This window comes from Panicum virgatum, chromosome 2N (assembly GCF_016808335.1).
Source record: "Panicum virgatum strain AP13 chromosome 2N, P.virgatum_v5, whole genome shotgun sequence".
In the NCBI taxonomy this organism is placed as follows: domain Eukaryota; kingdom Viridiplantae; phylum Streptophyta; class Magnoliopsida; order Poales; family Poaceae; genus Panicum; species Panicum virgatum.
The window spans coordinates 48,949,019-48,966,471 of NC_053146.1; the positions used below are offsets into that span (position 1 = coordinate 48,949,019).

General features: G+C 45.6%; 2 protein-coding genes, 1 long non-coding RNA gene and 1 pseudogene across 3 annotated transcripts; 1 reads left to right on the top strand and 3 right to left on the bottom strand.

Moving 5' to 3' along the window:
- Window positions 1-1,144: 1,144 nt before the first annotated feature.
- LOC120660908 lies at window positions 1,145-2,586 on the bottom strand (annotated as a pseudogene).
- Window positions 2,587-3,999: 1,413 nt separating this feature from the next.
- LOC120660909 lies at window positions 4,000-5,269 on the bottom strand. The gene is made up of 2 exons (XR_005669763.1): window positions 4,669-5,269; window positions 4,000-4,564 (listed from the first exon to the last, which is right to left on the bottom strand). It is a non-coding gene; the product is annotated as an uncharacterized LOC120660909 (long non-coding RNA).
- Window positions 5,270-7,295: 2,026 nt separating this feature from the next.
- LOC120660910 (patatin-like protein 2) lies at window positions 7,296-9,798 on the top strand. The gene is made up of 7 exons (XM_039939570.1): window positions 7,296-7,439; window positions 7,806-7,987; window positions 8,065-8,251; window positions 8,487-8,654; window positions 8,848-9,150; window positions 9,230-9,411; window positions 9,507-9,798. Exons 1-7 carry the CDS (start codon window positions 7,311-7,313, stop codon window positions 9,562-9,564), a joined length of 1,209 nt encoding a protein of 402 aa, XP_039795504.1. The 5' UTR covers window positions 7,296-7,310; the 3' UTR covers window positions 9,565-9,798.
- Window positions 9,799-12,897: 3,099 nt separating this feature from the next.
- Window positions 12,898-16,198, bottom strand: LOC120660911 (zinc finger MYM-type protein 1-like). Its single transcript, XM_039939571.1, has 4 exons — window positions 15,848-16,198; window positions 15,657-15,750; window positions 13,509-15,547; window positions 12,898-13,207 (listed from the first exon to the last, which is right to left on the bottom strand). The coding sequence occupies exons 3-4, from the start codon at window positions 15,510-15,512 to the stop codon at window positions 13,172-13,174; spliced, it is 2,040 nt and encodes a 679-aa protein (XP_039795505.1). The 5' UTR covers window positions 15,513-15,547; window positions 15,657-15,750; window positions 15,848-16,198; the 3' UTR covers window positions 12,898-13,171.
- Between the last annotated feature and the right edge of the window lie 1,255 nt (window positions 16,199-17,453).

A 17,453-nucleotide genomic window follows, 5' to 3' on the forward strand; every position in this document is an offset into this window, starting at 1 on the left:
AGCAAATCAGAGAAGGAAGTGTGCCTTCGTGTGTTGCCGTGCGTGCGAGAAGTCCTCGCGCCTCCGTCGGCGGGCGCTCGGACATGGACGGCGGGGACGTGGGCCTCCGTTGGCGGGCGAGGCCAGAGGGGTCCGCGGCGAGGATGCAGGCGTCGGCGATACGGGCATGCGGGTCCGGGTCGGCGACGAAGAGGGTCGCGGCGTTGGTGAGCTGGGTGACGCGCGGCGGCGCGGCGAGCGCGAGGGAGACGTCGCGGACGGGCTGGAGCTTGGCTGCAGTGGCGGCGGCGGACACGCGTAGAGCCGGGCGGCGGCGCGGCGAGCGCGAGGGAGACGTCGGGGACGGGCTGGAGCTCGGCAGCGGCGGCGGCCCAAGCGCCGCGGCCGCAGCCACGGCCACTCTGGAGGAAGAAGAAGATGGTGGGACCGCGACGGGTGCGATTGGTGCCTGGAGGAAGAAGAAGGTCATCCCAGGGGTAGCAGAGGTCATTTCACACCTCCCGCTCCCTCCGATCCACGCTGGACAGTCTGTGCGAGGTCAGCGAATGTGGCAAATATGGGCCGTGTTTGGATGAAGGGTGGAAAAGTTTTGATGAGAGAGAAACGATGCTTTGACTACTAATTAGTGGTATTAAATAAAGTCTAATTATAAAATTACCTCCACAACTGTGGTACTGTAGCAGTTGCTCTAGCTAATGAGGTCTTTGACCGCATGATTAGAGGATGATTGAGCGCGGTTACTGTAGCATCACTGTAGCCAATAATGATGAAACTTGGCTCATTAGATTCGTCTCGAAAAATTACACTCATTCCTAAAAGGGTTTTGCAAATAAACTTCGTTTAGTACTTCATGCATGTATTCGTCTTTTTGTGCAAAAGTTTTGATGGTATTATCCAAACATGGCCATGTATGCATTCGGCACTGTAGCGTGATAAAATTATAGTGTCATTTAGTATGATGTTATTTAAGGAGATGCTTTTCGTAATGATGGTAAAAAGTTAAATATCCCAAAGTACTTAATCTGTGTAGTTCAAAAGAAGCATCCACTGAAATGGATCAATTTCTAATTTTATGAGGTGAGTTGTCGAATTGTGAGATGAAGTTACTGGGTCGTGAAGCAGGAGCTAAATTTATTTGGCGGAATTCAATTTCAAGGAAATTTTAAAGAACATGGATCGAACACAGCAGGTTGGTTGCCTACTCTAGAAATTCAGTGCCATGCGGATCTCAAATTCTGAATGCGCACCAGAAATTCAGAACCAGGAGTATTCCTGACAGATAAGACTGTTGATTTTTCTTTCAAATCTTGCAATCGGGCCAACAAAATGAAAATCATTAACTGTGTGCCTGTGCGTATCTTTGTTGCTAAATCACTCACCAGGTGCCGGACGAACAAGCAAATCAATCTCAACAGCGCCTGACAAAGTCGGCCACGACGGCGAGCTCCATGACGGCGTTGTCGCTGCCGTGCTTGGGCAAGAAGAAGACGTGCCCCTCGCCCTTGGTCTCGTAGAACTCGAGCTCCCCGTCCCAGCCGCACTTCTTGATCTCCTCCTCGTACGCCCGCGCCCTCTCCACGAACCAGCACTGCTCCGCCGTGGTCACCAGCACGCGGCGGCACCCGAGCTGCCTCCACTCCTCCGGCGCCGCCATCGGGTTGATGTACGGGTGGTCGAGGCCGAACTTCCCGCCGCAGATGAAGTCCCACGTGGGGTCGAAAATGGCGCGGTAACCGGGGTCCGTGGGCTCCGCGCCCAGCGGCTCCTTCCCCCAGAAGTACGGGTGCAGGAGCACAACGCCGCTGACCGTGTCGCCGTAGCCATCGATGGGTTCCTTCCGCAGCCGTATCGCGGCGTTGTGCGCCATGTTGGCGCCGGCGCTGTCCCCGGCGAGGACCGAGGACGACGCGGGAGGCGTCGCCGTGCGCGGCGAGCCAGGGCTCGGCCTCGGCGGCACGCGGCGACGACCGCCTTGAGGGCCGCGAACGCGTCGTCGTAGGCGGCGGGGAGGCGGTGCTCGGGCCCGAGGCGGTAGTCGACGGAGACGACGAGGGCGGGGGCCGCGGCGGCGAGGGAGGCGGCGTAGATGTGGTAGAGCGGGGAGGCGGCGGTGTGGACCATGAACGCGCCGCCGTGGAAGAACACGACGACGGGGAGCCTCCTGCCTGGCTCCACCCCGGGCGGGAGGTAGAGGTGGGCGGAGACGCCTGCGGCGGGGTCGAGGACGACGTCCTTGGACGCGACGCCGTTGGCTGGGTTGCCGGCGGGGGACAGCGGGACGGTCTCGGTGCCGTCGAAGCGCTCGACGCGGCCGCTCTTGTACATGCGCATCACGCCTTGCATCTCGAACTCGACCTCGGAGTCGGGGTCCATGGCGGCGCGGGGCTTGAGGAGGCGGCTGCGAATCGGGAGCCGGAGGAGCGGAGCGGCGAGGGCGGCAACGAGGAGAGAGAAGCAGACCACCCGTCGCGACAGATCGGGCATCGCTGTACAGGTTAATCCTGGGCTATTTTGCACTTAAATTCACTCTCCCATCAGAGCGGGTGGGGGATTAAGTGCAAAATAGCTGCGAGCGTTGAATTGAAATCGGATACTTTATATTCGCGGATTGTATGATTGTACATATAAAACGATTGCACAGGATATGCCGTCTTAATCCTGTGACACTTGTGGACTTCGGTTGGTAGAGATTGGGGGCGAACTGGAACCGAAGCCCTGGAGCCCGTGACAGCCATAGGATGAGGGGATGAAGAAGAGCTGCGTGATTCACCGGTATATAAGTAGCTAGCCTACCGTACCGGTGCCCACTGCCCCGTACTTAATTAGTACACTGTAGGCAAGCAAATATACAGTCAACTACTCTCTGAGTTCTAAATTATAGATCATTTTGATATTTCTATATACATAGTTTTACTATCTGTCTGTCTAGATATGGTTTATATCTCCATGCATGGCAAAAATTATATATTAAAAATATCAAAATGACCTAAGATTTGAAACGGAGAGAGTAGATGGAAGTTTTTGACACGAAACAATCTAAAACCTATAGCTATGGATTTCATGTTCATTTCCAAACACAAATTCGGAGATTTCGGATCCAAAATTTCAACTTCAAAGCCTCATTTTTTGAACATTGAAACTTTGAAAGCTCGGACCTTTCGACTTAGAGATGAAAATTTTGAACACAAAATCACCAACTTATGAGTTAAGGATGTAAGAATTGCAACATGATTGCTGGAAAAATATTGCATTATTTATTGGTTCTTGGCTGCTAGAAATTAATACTTTAATGGGAACATAGAGGAAGGGCCCAAAGGGATTCTTCATCGGTACGGTGCTAGGAGCATGTGACGGAGCTGATGAACCAAGAGTATGAATTTGCGTCTCGGGAAGGAGGCCTCGTTTATTTTTTCCAATTTAAATTATAAATTTCATCACATCGTATGTTTAAATAATAATTAGAAGTACCAGATATAGATTTATTATAAAACTAATTTTATAAGTCGTGACTTAATCACGAGATGAATCTATTAAGTTTAGTTAGTCCATAATTTAACCACTAATTGCTACAATACCATACATTAATTATATTTAATAGATTCATCTAGAACCCTAATTACAACTTATGCAATTAGTTTTATATAAAGTTAGCATCCCAACATTTAAATTAACATCCGAATATTTAATGTAACAGCTACTTAAATAACCAAACTAGACCTGTGTAACCTGTGTTTAGTTGCTCGCGCCTGGCTACACCGGTTGATCCGTACAAATTAGTAGAGAAAAATGTTTGATTGCCTGCATGACCAGGTGGATATGCCTCGGTTGACCATCTTCACTCATGCAGGTTTGGTGGGTGGCATGTGTTTCGAGCCTACCCATCAATGCTATATGGAGGTTCCCTTGCCTACGCGCAGCCAACTAAATATGGAGCAGATAGATACCCAGCCAGTGGCGGAGCCAGGATTTTAGAGTAGGGTATTCCCATCTCCAAACAAATAAAAAAGTCCACATAAACAGTAAAAGGCATAATATGTGTTCGATCAAACAAAGGTACAAAGCTGTTCAACTCTAACATGTCCATGAAACAAAGGGAATTAGGGAAGTTCTTACAAAATACATAAAAAAATTACAAATTAACTCTAACTTTATGTTTCTGTTCCTTCATGGCTTGAAAGAGTAGCTCCATGGTTCATTATCTGAGTTATCACCATCTCTGATTGGGAACCAAGATAAAGGTTCTCCATGGTGCTCTGTCATTGTTGTGCTTGCTATTGTAGGGTCATTGCTAGCAATATCTAGTTCTGTTACCTCTCTTTCTATCTCATTGGTTGCTATGTCAGGCTCAACAGAAGGAGTACTTCGATTTTGAATCTGAACATGACTTTCAATTGTGACTGCCTCAACAACAGGAGCATCTGGATTATGAGCTTCACTCTCATTCGTAACTGGCTGTGGTGTTGATGTCGAGCCCACCTTCTGTGCCTTTGCCTTTCTTTCCCACAAAGTTCTCAAATCAATCGGCTTCTTCTTCTTCATTTTGCAATTTGCAAAGCTCTATGATCTAGACTTAAAGACATAAACACTAATTAACAAAATGGCATATCAATTGGAATTCAAAATTTTCTAATTGTAAATCTATGCTACTATGCTAGTCTGCTTGCTCACCTCCTGTATATGGCTCTGTGCCTCTGTCGCTCCCCTGCCTACCTCCCTGGGCCTGCCGGCCTTGGCCCTTGGCCCCTGACCCCGTGCGGCCGTGCGCACTGCACAGGCGGGCAGCACGGCAGCGCCCAGCGGCGAGCGCCCGAGCGGCCTGCGGCCTGCGGCCTGCCGCAATGGCGCGGCGTCGCCGCCGCCGGCCGGCCGCCCAGCGCCCCCGTGCCTCCTAGCCGCCTGGCCGCGTGCCGCGACGGTGCCGGCGCTCGCGGTCGCCGGACGCACGACGCAGCTCCCGGTTCCGGCCTCCGCCACCTGCCGATCTAGGTTTTCATCACGAGATTTTGGGGAATGGGGAACAATCAACGGACGGGAGAGAGAGGGACTCGGGTCAGAGCAGGCCGGTGGGCGTGGGTCGTTGCTGTGGGCCGTGTTTCGTGGGCCGAAGCTGGTTGTTTGTGGGTTGGATCATTTATTTGGGCTAAATTTGAGCTCAGGAGTATTTAGTATAGTCAATATAGTATGTATATATGTATTATGGATGTATATACTTATTCACTTTTAAAAATAGTTGGGTATTCCTGGGAATACCCAGGAATCCAGCTGCCTCCGCCAATGTACCCAGCACTGATGCATGGAACAAGTACCTGGTACAATTTTGCTTCGCTTTCTTTATATAAATAGATTAACCTATCTGCTGTGTTTAGTTCCCCTGAAAAGCACTGTAGCAGTGCGAAAAAACACTGCAGCACACTGTAGCACGTTTTGTTTGTTTGTGGTAGATATTGTATTACTATGACTTAAGTAGGCTCAAAAGATTCGTCTCGCAACGTACATCAAAACTATGCAATTAGTTTTTTTATTTACTTACATTTACATTTAGTACTCCATGCATGTGTCATTTGCTACATTTAATGTTTCGATGTGATAGAGATGTGATGGAGATATGATGTTTTTGTGGGGTTTTTGTGGGAACTGAACACAGCCATCTTTGCTTTGTATAAGAATGATGAGCTGCTTTTTCAGAAAGGTCGCTCTGCCTTTAGTACTTGCATAGCTTCTGCTGTTGGCCTTGGCGGAAAAACATCAATTCCATTGGACTTGGAGCGTAAACATACTAGACCAGTGTACGCAAGGGGTTCATCATACTTTTCCGAATGGTTCATGTAAGAGGTTCATCTGTGAGTATTTTTCTTTGGCTTCTAATTGAAGTTTCACCTCTTATGTTTCCTAATTATATAATTTCTGTTAACACTCAGGTGGCCGTGATCATGGTATAGGCGTATAGCAACTCTATTCCAAGTTGGATTTCGTTACCATTGCAGTAACCAACGAGGGCAGCCTAGCTAGTTGCAAGGGTGCTGGAAGCCGCCAGAAATACAAAATCTGGCATAAACACATCTCTAATCCTTTGTTATTATAGCTTGTCAGATGAGTGGGCAGAGACAGTCGGCATTTGGAATCAGAGTGGCATTTGGAATCAGAGACAGTCGGCATTTGGAATCAGATGTTTGGATGGCAGCAAAATATACTGCAATTAAGTACAAACTCAGAACTCCAGACAGCTTGCCATGGTAGCATTTGACCCCTTGCCCCTTGGTGACCCCGGGGCTGCATCCGATCGACCATCGTTCTGGAAAAAGTGCATTTGACAGGTATTTCCAGCAATATAGTAATGTCGCTCGACAGGACAGGCCTGAACATTTTTTGGGAGCATGTTATTAGTGGCCTGCGCCGGTTGGGTGACATAAACCGTTGGTTGGATCCTGGCCTGGGTTTGTGACTTTACAACGCCGTCGCTGGCCATGTTGTGATCTATGTTCATTTTCCATGGGAACGCAGTAGGCTGGAAGGCGGCGAATGATGAAAAGGTGAGCTCCTAGGTCGAGGGAGCCGGCTAATGTGCGCGGCCGGTCAAAAGATTGCTGTGTTCGACGGGGCAGGATCCAGGCCGGGACACAGATGCCATGGTCAGAGCAGCGAAGATTTAGGTAGTAAAGAGAGGTAGAGGTCGATCTAAACTAACTTGGGGCGAGTCGGTCAAGAGAGATCTCCAAGGATTTAGCAATGGATAGGAGCGCTTGGAGACTATCAAACAATATGCCGGAACCGTGACTTTTGCTTATTTTTCTGTTTACCACTATCTCTACCTTCTGTCTTGTATTTGTCTTTTATTTTTTCTTCTTATGCTTATCTTATCCTCGTTCCTTTGAGTTTCATCTCTAGCTTACCCCAATTTACTTGTGACAAAAGACAATATTGTTGTTGTTTTCTGCCTCTCGTATAGACTACCATTTCTTTTGGTGCCAGATTGACACGAACCAGGGCACTTTATCTCCCTATAAATTGTCGCAGAGATCGCCGTCGGAATCAAACTCAAACCCAAGCTGAGAAGCTCAAGAAGAGCACTAGTGCTAGCGCCAGAGCACACAGCTACTGCGGCACTCCAACACAGTACTCCTGAATGTATATACCTTCTTGGAAACATCTCTTTTCTCTTTATATCTAGCCAGTTCCTGTGCCTGGCTACATCTTGAAATTTCTCATCTTGAAGCCTATTAATACTTGTTCTGTGCACATATACTTCGCCATCCTGATTGTCCTTGGTGGAGTTCATTTGCATTAAGCCTACACTTAGAGAGACTCGGAACATGGAGGAAGAAAAATCAATCCAACTACCAACTTATGGTAACCTTGTAACAATTCTTTCCATCGATGGTGGAGGGATTCGAGGAATCATACCAGCTGTTGTTCTCGACTTTCTTGAATCAGAGCTGCAGGTAAAGCTGTAACTTTTCAATGTAGTTTCATGTATTGTATGATTCCAAGACAACACTAACATGAACAGAGATATGATATGATAGTTTACAACTCCCTACTGCACATTTTTAGCTATATTTTTTTTTCACGTGCTAGTTTAAAGTTCAACACATTTAGAATCGAACCAATTCACAAACTATGCCCCCTTGCAGTCGATATTTCTTGAGAATCACTGTTAACATAAACCTTAATAGATTATGCCTTTCATATCGTGTAAATCTCGAGAGCCTATCGCAATTTGCATTACAGTCCGTCCTAATTTTCAAACACGCGAAATGTTCTCTTTATCGCTTCTCATATAAAACTGTTCTGTTCAATTGATAAAGAAACTTGACGGAGAGGAAGCCCGGTTAGCAGATTACTTCGATGTCATTGCTGGGACCAGCACAGGGGGTCTTGTGACCTCAATGCTGGCTGCACCAAACAAGAAAAATAGACCACTTTTTGCGGCCAAGGATATTCAATCATTTTATATGAACCACGCTCCCAAGATTTTCCCACAGAAGAGGTGAATATATACCTTATTGTTTTTTGTAAGTTGGGTTATAAACTTTTCTTGTCAACATTTTCTTTCTCTTTCTTCAGGGGTCCGTTTGGTAGGATAATGAGTATATTCCGATCACTGTCAGGACCTTCTTATGATGGTAAGTACCTTCATGAAGTTGTCAGAAAGGAGTTAGGAACTACCAGGTTGCGTGAGACTTTAACTGATGTGGTAATACCAACTTTCGACATCAAACGGCTGCAACCAGTTATTTTCTCGTCCTTTGAGGTATGCCCCCACCCCTGCGGTGTTTCATACCTGTAAATATAGTACATTTGCTATGACTACACCATAGAAGTCAGAACCAAATAATTTAAGTGCGCAGGAAATGTCTGGAACTCAAAAATAAAATTCAACTGTTGTTATAATAAAGTGAAGGGCAGAGATCAAGAAATGAATAACAGGGGCATCCATTGATCCTCCATGCTTAAATGACAATGAGAATTCTTTTTCCATATCCTAGGTTAAGAATGACAAGTGCAACACAATGGATGCTCTACTGTCAGATATTTGTATTAGCACATCAGCTGCTCCAACGTATTTACCTGCGCACTACTTCAAGACAGAAGACTACCATGGGAACACCAAGGAGTTCCATCTTATTGATGGAGGAGTAGCTGCCAATAATCCGGTATGATATTTAACAGTAGTTATGCATTAGTGAATGTCAGAAATTTTGCACTTTAATCATGATGCAAGGTTGATAAATTGTTTCACAGTTCTTCTATGTCTAAAATCTTGCAAAGTATCAACATATTATGTGATTCAGAATTATAATAAGTTTGAATTTTTAAGGAAACCTGATGCATCTTTCTGCTGTTTAGGCTTTAGTTGCCATCGGAGAAGTAACCAAGCAGATATTCAAGGAAAACCCAGATTTCTTCCCAATAAAACCTATGGATTATGGCCGGTTTTTGGTCATTTCACTAGGCACAGGCTCAGCTAAGTTTGAAGCGAACTACAATGCACAAACGGCTAAATCATGGGGTGTCCTAGGTTGGTTGCTTGGTAGTGGATCCACTCCCCTGGTAGATATTTTCACACAAGCAAGTGCAGATATGGTGGATATCCATATCTCTGCTGTTTTCAAAGCTTTGCATTCTGAACAAAACTATCTGAGGATTCAGGTGAGTACAGAAGAAACATTTAATTTTGCAGAGCTAATAAAATAGCTTTGTCTCAAAGAGTGCTGCTTCGAAATAACAGGATGATACTCTACAAGGGACACTGTCCTCAGTTGATGTTGCAACCAAGGAAAACTTGGAGAAACTTGCCAGTATTGGAGATGCACTACTAAAGAAACCTGTCTCACGGGTAAACTTGGAGACTGGTCAGATGATGCCTGCTTATCGTAGCACAGAGATGACCAATGAAGAAGCTCTAAAGAGGTAAGTTCTACTTCTGCACCTCCTACCAGTATATGTATTGCATTAGTCATCGGAGCAACCAATTCAAATGTACTTAGCAGTTCTAGAATTTGCAGATTTGCAAAGCTACTTTCGGATGAAAGGCGAATTCGCTGGGCAAGATCGCCAAAATGAGAAAGTCCTGTCCCTTGTGTCCATATCCCGAGAACTCCTGATGACTTCATTCATTTAGAAATTAGTTGATATGGTTTGTTGATACAAAGCTCTGCTGTAACACAATACACTATTGTGTAGGTGGTCATACCGACACCACGCATTTACGTTAATTAGGATCTGCAAGCTTTCTTGACATGTAAAAAAATGTAAACACACTAATATTGCTTTTGAATAACTATCATCATTTTATTATTTCTACCACTGGTTTGTTAGTATTAATGGTTTTATGTTGCCACCCCCGCTCCGAGCTCCGCCGCCCCCTGCCCTGTGCTCTAAGCTCGGTGGCGAGGCGGGGGCGAGCAGAGGCGAGAAAGGCTGGCGCGAGCTCCTTCCTTCGGCTTCGGCGTCTGCGGAAGCCAAGGTGGAGCAGAGCCTCGGCTTCCTTGGCTAGGGTATTGCTTACAGTGTCTGGTGCGAGCAGCCAAAGTGCGGTTGACACTCGGCTCGAGCTGAATGCAGCTTCCGGACTCCTGTAGAAAATGAAGTGCTGTAGGAGAGTCTGGGATCGGACAGCTTCGCTTTACAGAGTGTTAACGACGGTGCGAGAATTGATTCGAGCCTGTACGCTGCAATCTGATCGGGCCGCGCCTGGTTCAGCTTCTGAGCTTCCTGCTTCCCTGTGTTACTCGCATCTGCTTCCATGGGGTCTCGACAGTCACCTACTCACCAGCCGGTGGCCACTGGCCACTACGAAGACAGAGGGCTCTCGACATTCACCTGCCAGTAGGCGGTAGCCCCGTACGTGGTACGAGCAGCAATGCTTGCCAGATTGTTGCGTCCCGGAAACGACGACGTTAGCTCAGATCAGATCTGACAGGACGTCCTGGACGCCCTTGAAAGCGTCCCGTGGTCGACGCCTTCAGTTCCAGTCCTTGGCGCAGGTTGCTCGATGATTCACCTCACGGCAGGGTTTAAAATTTCAGCGGGATACCGGTGAAATTCCGGTGGATTTTTCGATTCCGGTCCCGAAATTCAAAAAATCAAAAAAAATTATAAACAACCGTAAAAAATCAGCAAAAATTATGATAAAAAACTAGGGGTTTTTATTAGCTAATAGCACTTGAAATCATTCAAATCTAAATTGATTTGTTAGATCAAATTGATGATTTGAGTTCAGACCCGTTAATCCGTTAAGACCATATCCACTCCCTGTTAAGACCTTATCCATTTGTCGTGGCCGACAGCCACTCCCAATCATTCACCCCTCCTCCGCGCGCTAGTCACCCTCTGTGTCCAGGCGAATAGCGCCGCCGCCGCTCTTCCGCCCTTTGGCATCGGTTTGCCACGCCCGAGTGTTAGAATTCCGGCCGGCAAGCGGCGGATTTCCGGCCGCGTCGCCGCCGCCGGTTTTCTGCTCCCGGGTGATTCCGGCCCGGCATCGCTGGCGTTCCGCTCGGGCCGCAGCCGCCGGATTTCTGCCGTTGGGAGGCGGTTTACTGTCCCTGGGCGGCGGTATTCTGGCCTAGAAGAGGCGTCGTTTCGCCCACGCTACCGGTCCTTGACACGCTCGTTCAGGCAGTGTACCGGTCGGAAAACCGCCTGTAGGTCCGGAATTCCGGTTGTTTCGCATGGTAAACCTCCTGATCCAAGCGAGAAACGATTAAAGATATTGACGAATCACTTGTTTTTGAAGTTGTTTGCGTCAATCCACGTTATTAGACCATATTTATGAATGATTTGAGATGTTAGTTTGAATGATCTTAGATATATTAGTTTGAATGATTTGAATGAAACAACTATGTAGGTAGTCTGTGATATGCATGAGTATGTTTCTCGTATAGCGTATTTACTTACACTATAGCTTTTTGCATCGTTGTAGGACAATGGCAGACATTGTGTGGCAGCATGTCCAAAAAATTAAGAGTGGATTAAAATACAATTATTGTGGCAGGGAGAAGGGTGCGCGGAGGGGCAACAAGGTTCATGGAACGGTGCGGCGTTCCTCGTTCCGTCGTTCCTCGTTTGGACGAGGAACGGGAACGGTGTGGAACGATGTTCCGATCGAAGGGTGGAACACATTCATTGTCCCATCGTTCCTCGAGCAGTTTTTCTAAGGACTTAGAAGCATTTAAGATGGAAAAGGGTAGAAATGATATAAAACGAGTGATGGGCTTATTAATATGCTGGGCAATCCATCTCCTTCTCTGTTTTATTTTATTTTATTTCCTTTTGACTACTGATATTGTATAGTTCTTGTTCCTAACTTGTGACATCGTTCCTGACTATCATTCCAGCTTTAAATGGAACGTGTTCCATCTCTCGAAGGAACAACCTAAATAGGTATACCCCTTTCGTTCCATAGGTTTCGAAAGTAGCGTTTCGCGTTCCACGTACCCGTTCCTCGGTCCTACCGTTCCGGGAATTTTAGCTTCTTAGGTTCAAACAACATTTGGCACATAGAGGAAGCGATGTGATAGACTGCATTCGGTTCCACCGGATGTGAAGGCATACTTTATTGAGCAGTTGGATAGGAACAAAGATAGAGCTGGAGAAAGGGCCCATCAAAAGCTATTAGGGCAAACTCCACCAAAATTTCCAATTTTTATAAATACATAATTAAATTTTCTAACCATTTCCATCATTTTCCGGTGAAATCCACCAAAATTCCGACCGGAATTCCGAATTTTTGAATTTGAAATCCGAAAAACTGTGAAATTTCGGCCGGAATACCGTTTTTGGTGGTGACCGGAATTTCATTGCAAACAGGAAAGATGAACCTGTAGTGGTGTTAGAAAATAGTTCGACGTTCTCCAACGCAAGGTACAGGCTCCTCATGGGCCCATTTAAGGAAGAGATGGCTGGCGATAGCCTGATGGACTGGACTGGTGTAGTTATGGGCTTCTGCTCCAGAATGAGACAAGTAAGCCCATCAGATATCTCTATATACGAATCCTGCATCAAAAGCGGGCAAACCATCAAGCCATGTCGCCCGATAACCCATTAACCATCGGATGAAGCGATCAGGCAATCTTGTCCGTCCAATGCGGTTTGGCACGGGTCTCCCACCCGCTTCATCTTCGATCCGAGCCATCGCGAATCCTCGCGAACCCGATAGCGGACAACTCCTGCACTACCCGGTCCTCGCCGTCGTCACGCGGCCATGCCGTCGGCGCGCCCTCCCCCGTCCCGCCTCCCTCTCGCCATCCTCGTGGTCGTCGCGCAGCCATGCCGCAGTCACGGCCATGCTGCGCTGCTGTAGCAGGGCCAGCGCACATGGCCAACAGACTACGGCCCGCCTCCCAGTGGCGGAGCCAGGAATCTGTGCCTGGGTATGCCAAATGCTAAAAAAAATTGAAGCAAAATGTATATAATATAGTGAATGAAAAGTTATAACAGCCATTACATTTATCGAATCCATAATAATAACCAAAGTACAAGTTCGAAACATAAATATTATAAAATAGTAACAATTACTACAATATAACTCTACGATCCCCTTGTTGGAAGAGATTGATGATATCCTCGTCTTTCACTTGACTAAAGAATTCCCTCTCATTAAATGTAACCAAGCAATTGTTCAAATATTCATCACCCATTTTGTTCCTTTGCTTGTTCTTCACATAATTCAGTGTGGAAAATACTCTTTCAACACTAGCAGTGGCTACAGGAAGAATTAGCACCAGCTTAAGAAGCTTGTAAACGACATAATATTGTTCATCCTTTTGTGTGTTCACAAGCTTAACTGAAAGCTCACACAGGTTCTTCAAATTTTTAAACCTTTCATCTCTACGAACATGAGAAATGTACATATTAAGCTGCCATGGAAGTTTCCCTAATTCCTTAGTTGTGAAATCTTTAGGATAAAACTTTGTAGCAAGTGTAACCAACTTGGCTTGATCATAAGCAGCAAATGAATCAAGTGGGCTAAATGCTGCCATGCAAGAAAGTAGCTCTGTGTTTACCTCATCGAATCTGTCATTCAGTTCTCGAAGTTGCCTATCAATGACGCTCACAAACATGTCAACATGGAAGCGATGATAGTTCATTGCGCCATTATAGAACCCTCTTTTAGGCCTCCCAACAGGATAATAAGAACCCTCCATGTCAACAACTTTAATCTTGTACTTCACACAAAAAGAAGTAACCCTCTGAAGAAAATTATTCCATCCTTCCTCTTCCCGCAAGCACTGCAAATGAAACTTTGTAAGATCAACAAGCTCCATGGCATTCACAATATCCTGGTCTTTCTTTTGCAAGGCCCTACTCAAGTCCTCGGTATAACCAAATATTTCTTGCATCAAGTGTGCCATGAATACAAACTCGAATGACCGAAATGATGTCAACATAGTCATAGCTGATTGAGCCTCCGCTGTAGTATACTCTTTTCCAATCTTCACCAAAACACGCCTGATTGCAGGATACATAGAGATAACATGCATCACAGTTTTGTAGTGAGAGCCCCAACAAGTATCACACGGCCTTCCCAAACCCATTTCTTGATTCAAACCCTTTCCGGTTTCTTCTTCCTCCAACTCTAATGCATCAATTAGTTCCTCAGCCTGAGCCATTCGAAGCATTCTCATCTTTTTGCAAGAATTGCCAAGAACATTTAACAAGATAACAAGCTGTCCAAAAAACCATGTGCAATCCCCACTCTCCTTAGCAACAGCAACAAGAGTTAATTGCAGCTGATGAGCAAAGCAATGAACATAATAGGCATATGGAGACTCATCCATAATAAGTTTTTTCAGCCCATTAGCATTACCTTTCATATTGCTAGCTCCATCGTATCCTTGCCCACGAACCATTGCAAAGGTCAAATTATACTTCATAAGCATATGCTCCACTGCAGCCTTAAGTGTCATAGCACTAGTATCTTCAACATGGGCAACACCAAGAAATCTTTCAACTGCCCTTCCTTTCTTATCAACGTAACGCAAGCAAACAGCTAGCTGTTCATTCTGGTACACATCAGCAGACTCATCAGCAAGTATTGCAAAGTTTTGACCACCAAGTTCCTCAATTACTAGCTTAGTAGTCTCTTGTGCACAACATTTGATGAGCTCATGTTGTACTTGATGGCATGTCATCTTACAGTTCTGTGGAGCATTCTTTAGAACCACCCTGTCAACCTCTTCAAAATTTCCTGCAAGCCAATTTAAAAGCTCAAGGAAATTTCCTTTGTTTAGCGAGTCTTCACTTTCATCATGCCCTCTAAATGCCAAGCCTTGGCGCAATAGAAACCTTAAGCACTTGAGTGTCCATGTCAAACGAAGCTTATATAAAGCTTTGTACTGCGTGGTGTTTGAAGCAATAGACTCTCGAATTGATGTTCTTGGTGTAGTGAACCTATCATATTTCTCTTGAGCTTCAGCATGAGCACTACTGACAGTACCCATGTGTTTTTTCAATCTTGATTTTAGGTGCCAATTTCGCCACCCACCCTTCACAAATGTATCACCACCTGGGCATTTTCTTTTATCTTTGAACAAATAGCAAACGAAACAGAAAGCGGCATCTCTTTCTACACTGTACTCAAGCCACTTATTTTGCTTAAACCAAACTGGGCAAAAGCGGCGTGGATGACCACTTATGTCTCTATATGGAAAATCATGATTCTTTGGCTGACATGGACCCAACTCAATATATCTCCTTCTAACTCTATCTTGGTCATTTACAGCATACCTTGAGATGGCTATTCGCTTCCCAGGATCATGCTCAAGTGCTTCCAAATCTGCTCCATCTTCACCCTCTTCATCAGTTGCTGCATCATCTTGTACAATTGGAGTTGGGGAGCCTCTGTCCGATTGGGGAGCTTCATCATTTGCTTCAACAGCGGACTGTGCCAGTGCTTCATCATCATCCTGTGCTTGCACAAGTGCTATCTGCAAATTGTTCTCGATCTCAACAGGAGGAGGATTTGGTGTAGATGCCAAATCTGCTTTTTTGCCTTTGCTTTCTCCCATAATGTAAATATACTGCTAGTAGCCTTCTTCTTCATCTAGATTACAATTTACATAGAAATAAATGTTACAAAATTATTGAATAAAGTAGCACACATACAGCAGTATAAAAACAAATAAATTAGAACAGAAAAATAAAATCTTTACCTAGTTGCCTGCTGCAATTGAGATCGATGACGCGCCGGTGCTTGCTGGCTGCTGGTTGCTGGTCACCGGCCGCCCGTCGTCGGTCGCCACCGCACTGCAGAAGAAGCAGATAGAAATGACGAGATCTGGGGTCTGGGGATTGGACGCCAGCAACGCAAGGGGACGGACGAAAGGGGAAAGAAATCGCCTACCTGGCTACCTGCTTGCCGGCTGAGATGTGGCCTCCGCAGCTCGAACAGTCACAGACTCATAGGCCACAGCGAGATGCGCCGCCGCTGCTTCCGCTTGGGAGCCGCCCACGAGCACGATGCTCAGAATAGGAAAGGGCAAGGCCAGTGGGAGCTGACGGGAGATGGCCTCTTCACTTTTGCTCTTGGGCCTAGCCAAATGATGGGCTGTTCGGCTGCTCACTCCAACTTGGTGGGCTTTTGCATCTTGGTAATTAAAAAATAGAATATACATGTATTTTGGTATATGTATTTATTTTTTGTGCTGAAATCTTGGGTATTCCAAGGAATACCCAGGCATACCCTTGTCTCCGCCAGTGCCGCCTCCCAAGCTATGCCCGGCCTCGGGATAGCGCAAGCCCGAAGCAGCTCGACAGTCGGCCGGCCAGCCGCCGCTGCCGCCGTGGCCTTCCGCAGCCAAGATCGACACCATTGGAGCCTGCTCGTGCTCTCCATCCAGACTGCCATTGCTCATGGCTGAGGGCCTACAAGTCCCCTAGGCACTCGATTCGCCCCTCCATGGGAGCAAGCTAAACGTGGCTAACCCCAGCACTACCCCTCGCCGCCAACGCGGCCGGCGGCCGCCCGGTATCAGCTCGGCTAAGCCTGCCCCCGAAGAAAGGGAAAGAAAAAAAATGATTTGGGAAGTCTCCAGGGTTCCCAATGCAAAGATCTAGACTTCGATAAATAGTATTTAGTGTTGCAAAGTCTCTATCTTTAGTGTTGTTTTTCTTTTGATTCTTAAATGGGCTGAAAATTGATAATTTTTTTTTCTTTTAGAAGTTCAGGGTTCGTAGATAAATAAAAAAATGATAAATTCAGTCTTGTTGAGCTCCACAAATGTAGATCTATGCAATAATCACATCATATGACATGTCTTTAGTAGAAAGTTTTTGTTGTAGATGCTTGGCTATGTTTTAAATTTTTAGTGTGAAATTCGTATCTTTACTCACATATCTGCAGTTATCTTGCTCCAATTACTATGAAAGTTTTATAATAGGCTATTCACGTGATGCTTGATTGTGCTAAAAATTTCAGCTTCATTCCGCAACTAAGTTGTTGATTTACCTAGGTTCACGTTTGTTAAAAAATGGAAAATATACTTCCAGTTCAGTTTTTGGTTCTTCTCTAACAAGTGGAGTGAGTTCCGCTGAGTTGCGCTGTACTTCAGTTACCTAAATTCAAAGTTAATGTCGACAACAGCCTAATACAAATACAATTAAGAGGATAAATCACGCATAAGAGACAAATTATATTTTTTATATAGCCAAACAATGAAAAAAATAACTATTGCCTGAATAACACTAAAAAACTCAGACACCTAAATTATAAAATATAGTGCAAGCTTAAAATTAATAGGGAGAAAATATGAGCACATATAGAGTTTCTAACGGGACATTGCAAAGATCCTACTTCGCTAAAACAATAATATCGTAGCACCATTTCTCTATGGTTTCTTATGGTACCTCCACAACAACACATCATTTTTTTAATATAATAATCACTACTTCCTTAAAGAAAATGCCATCACATCTAAATCTTATGATTCAAAGTCGAATTATACGCATTT

What these genes read in the sequence shown, in the direction of transcription:
- LOC120660911 (XM_039939571.1), bottom strand. Translation starts at nt 15,512, where the DNA reads ATGGGAGAAAGCAAAGGCAAAAAAGCAGATTTGGCATCTACACCAAAT. An exon ending in TGAATGACAGATTCGATGAG is followed by an intron (nt 13,208 to 13,508) that starts GTAAACACAGAG and finishes TTCTTCCTGTAG; the next exon opens with CCACTGCTAGTGTTGAAAGA.
- LOC120660910 (XM_039939570.1), top strand. Translation starts at nt 7,311, where the DNA reads ATGGAGGAAGAAAAATCAATCCAACTACCAACTTATGGTAACCTTGTA. An exon ending in TTCTTGAATCAGAGCTGCAG is followed by an intron (nt 7,440 to 7,805) that starts GTAAAGCTGTAA and finishes CAATTGATAAAG; the next exon opens with AAACTTGACGGAGAGGAAGC. An exon ending in GAGTAGCTGCCAATAATCCG is followed by an intron (nt 8,655 to 8,847) that starts GTATGATATTTA and finishes TCTGCTGTTTAG; the next exon opens with GCTTTAGTTGCCATCGGAGA.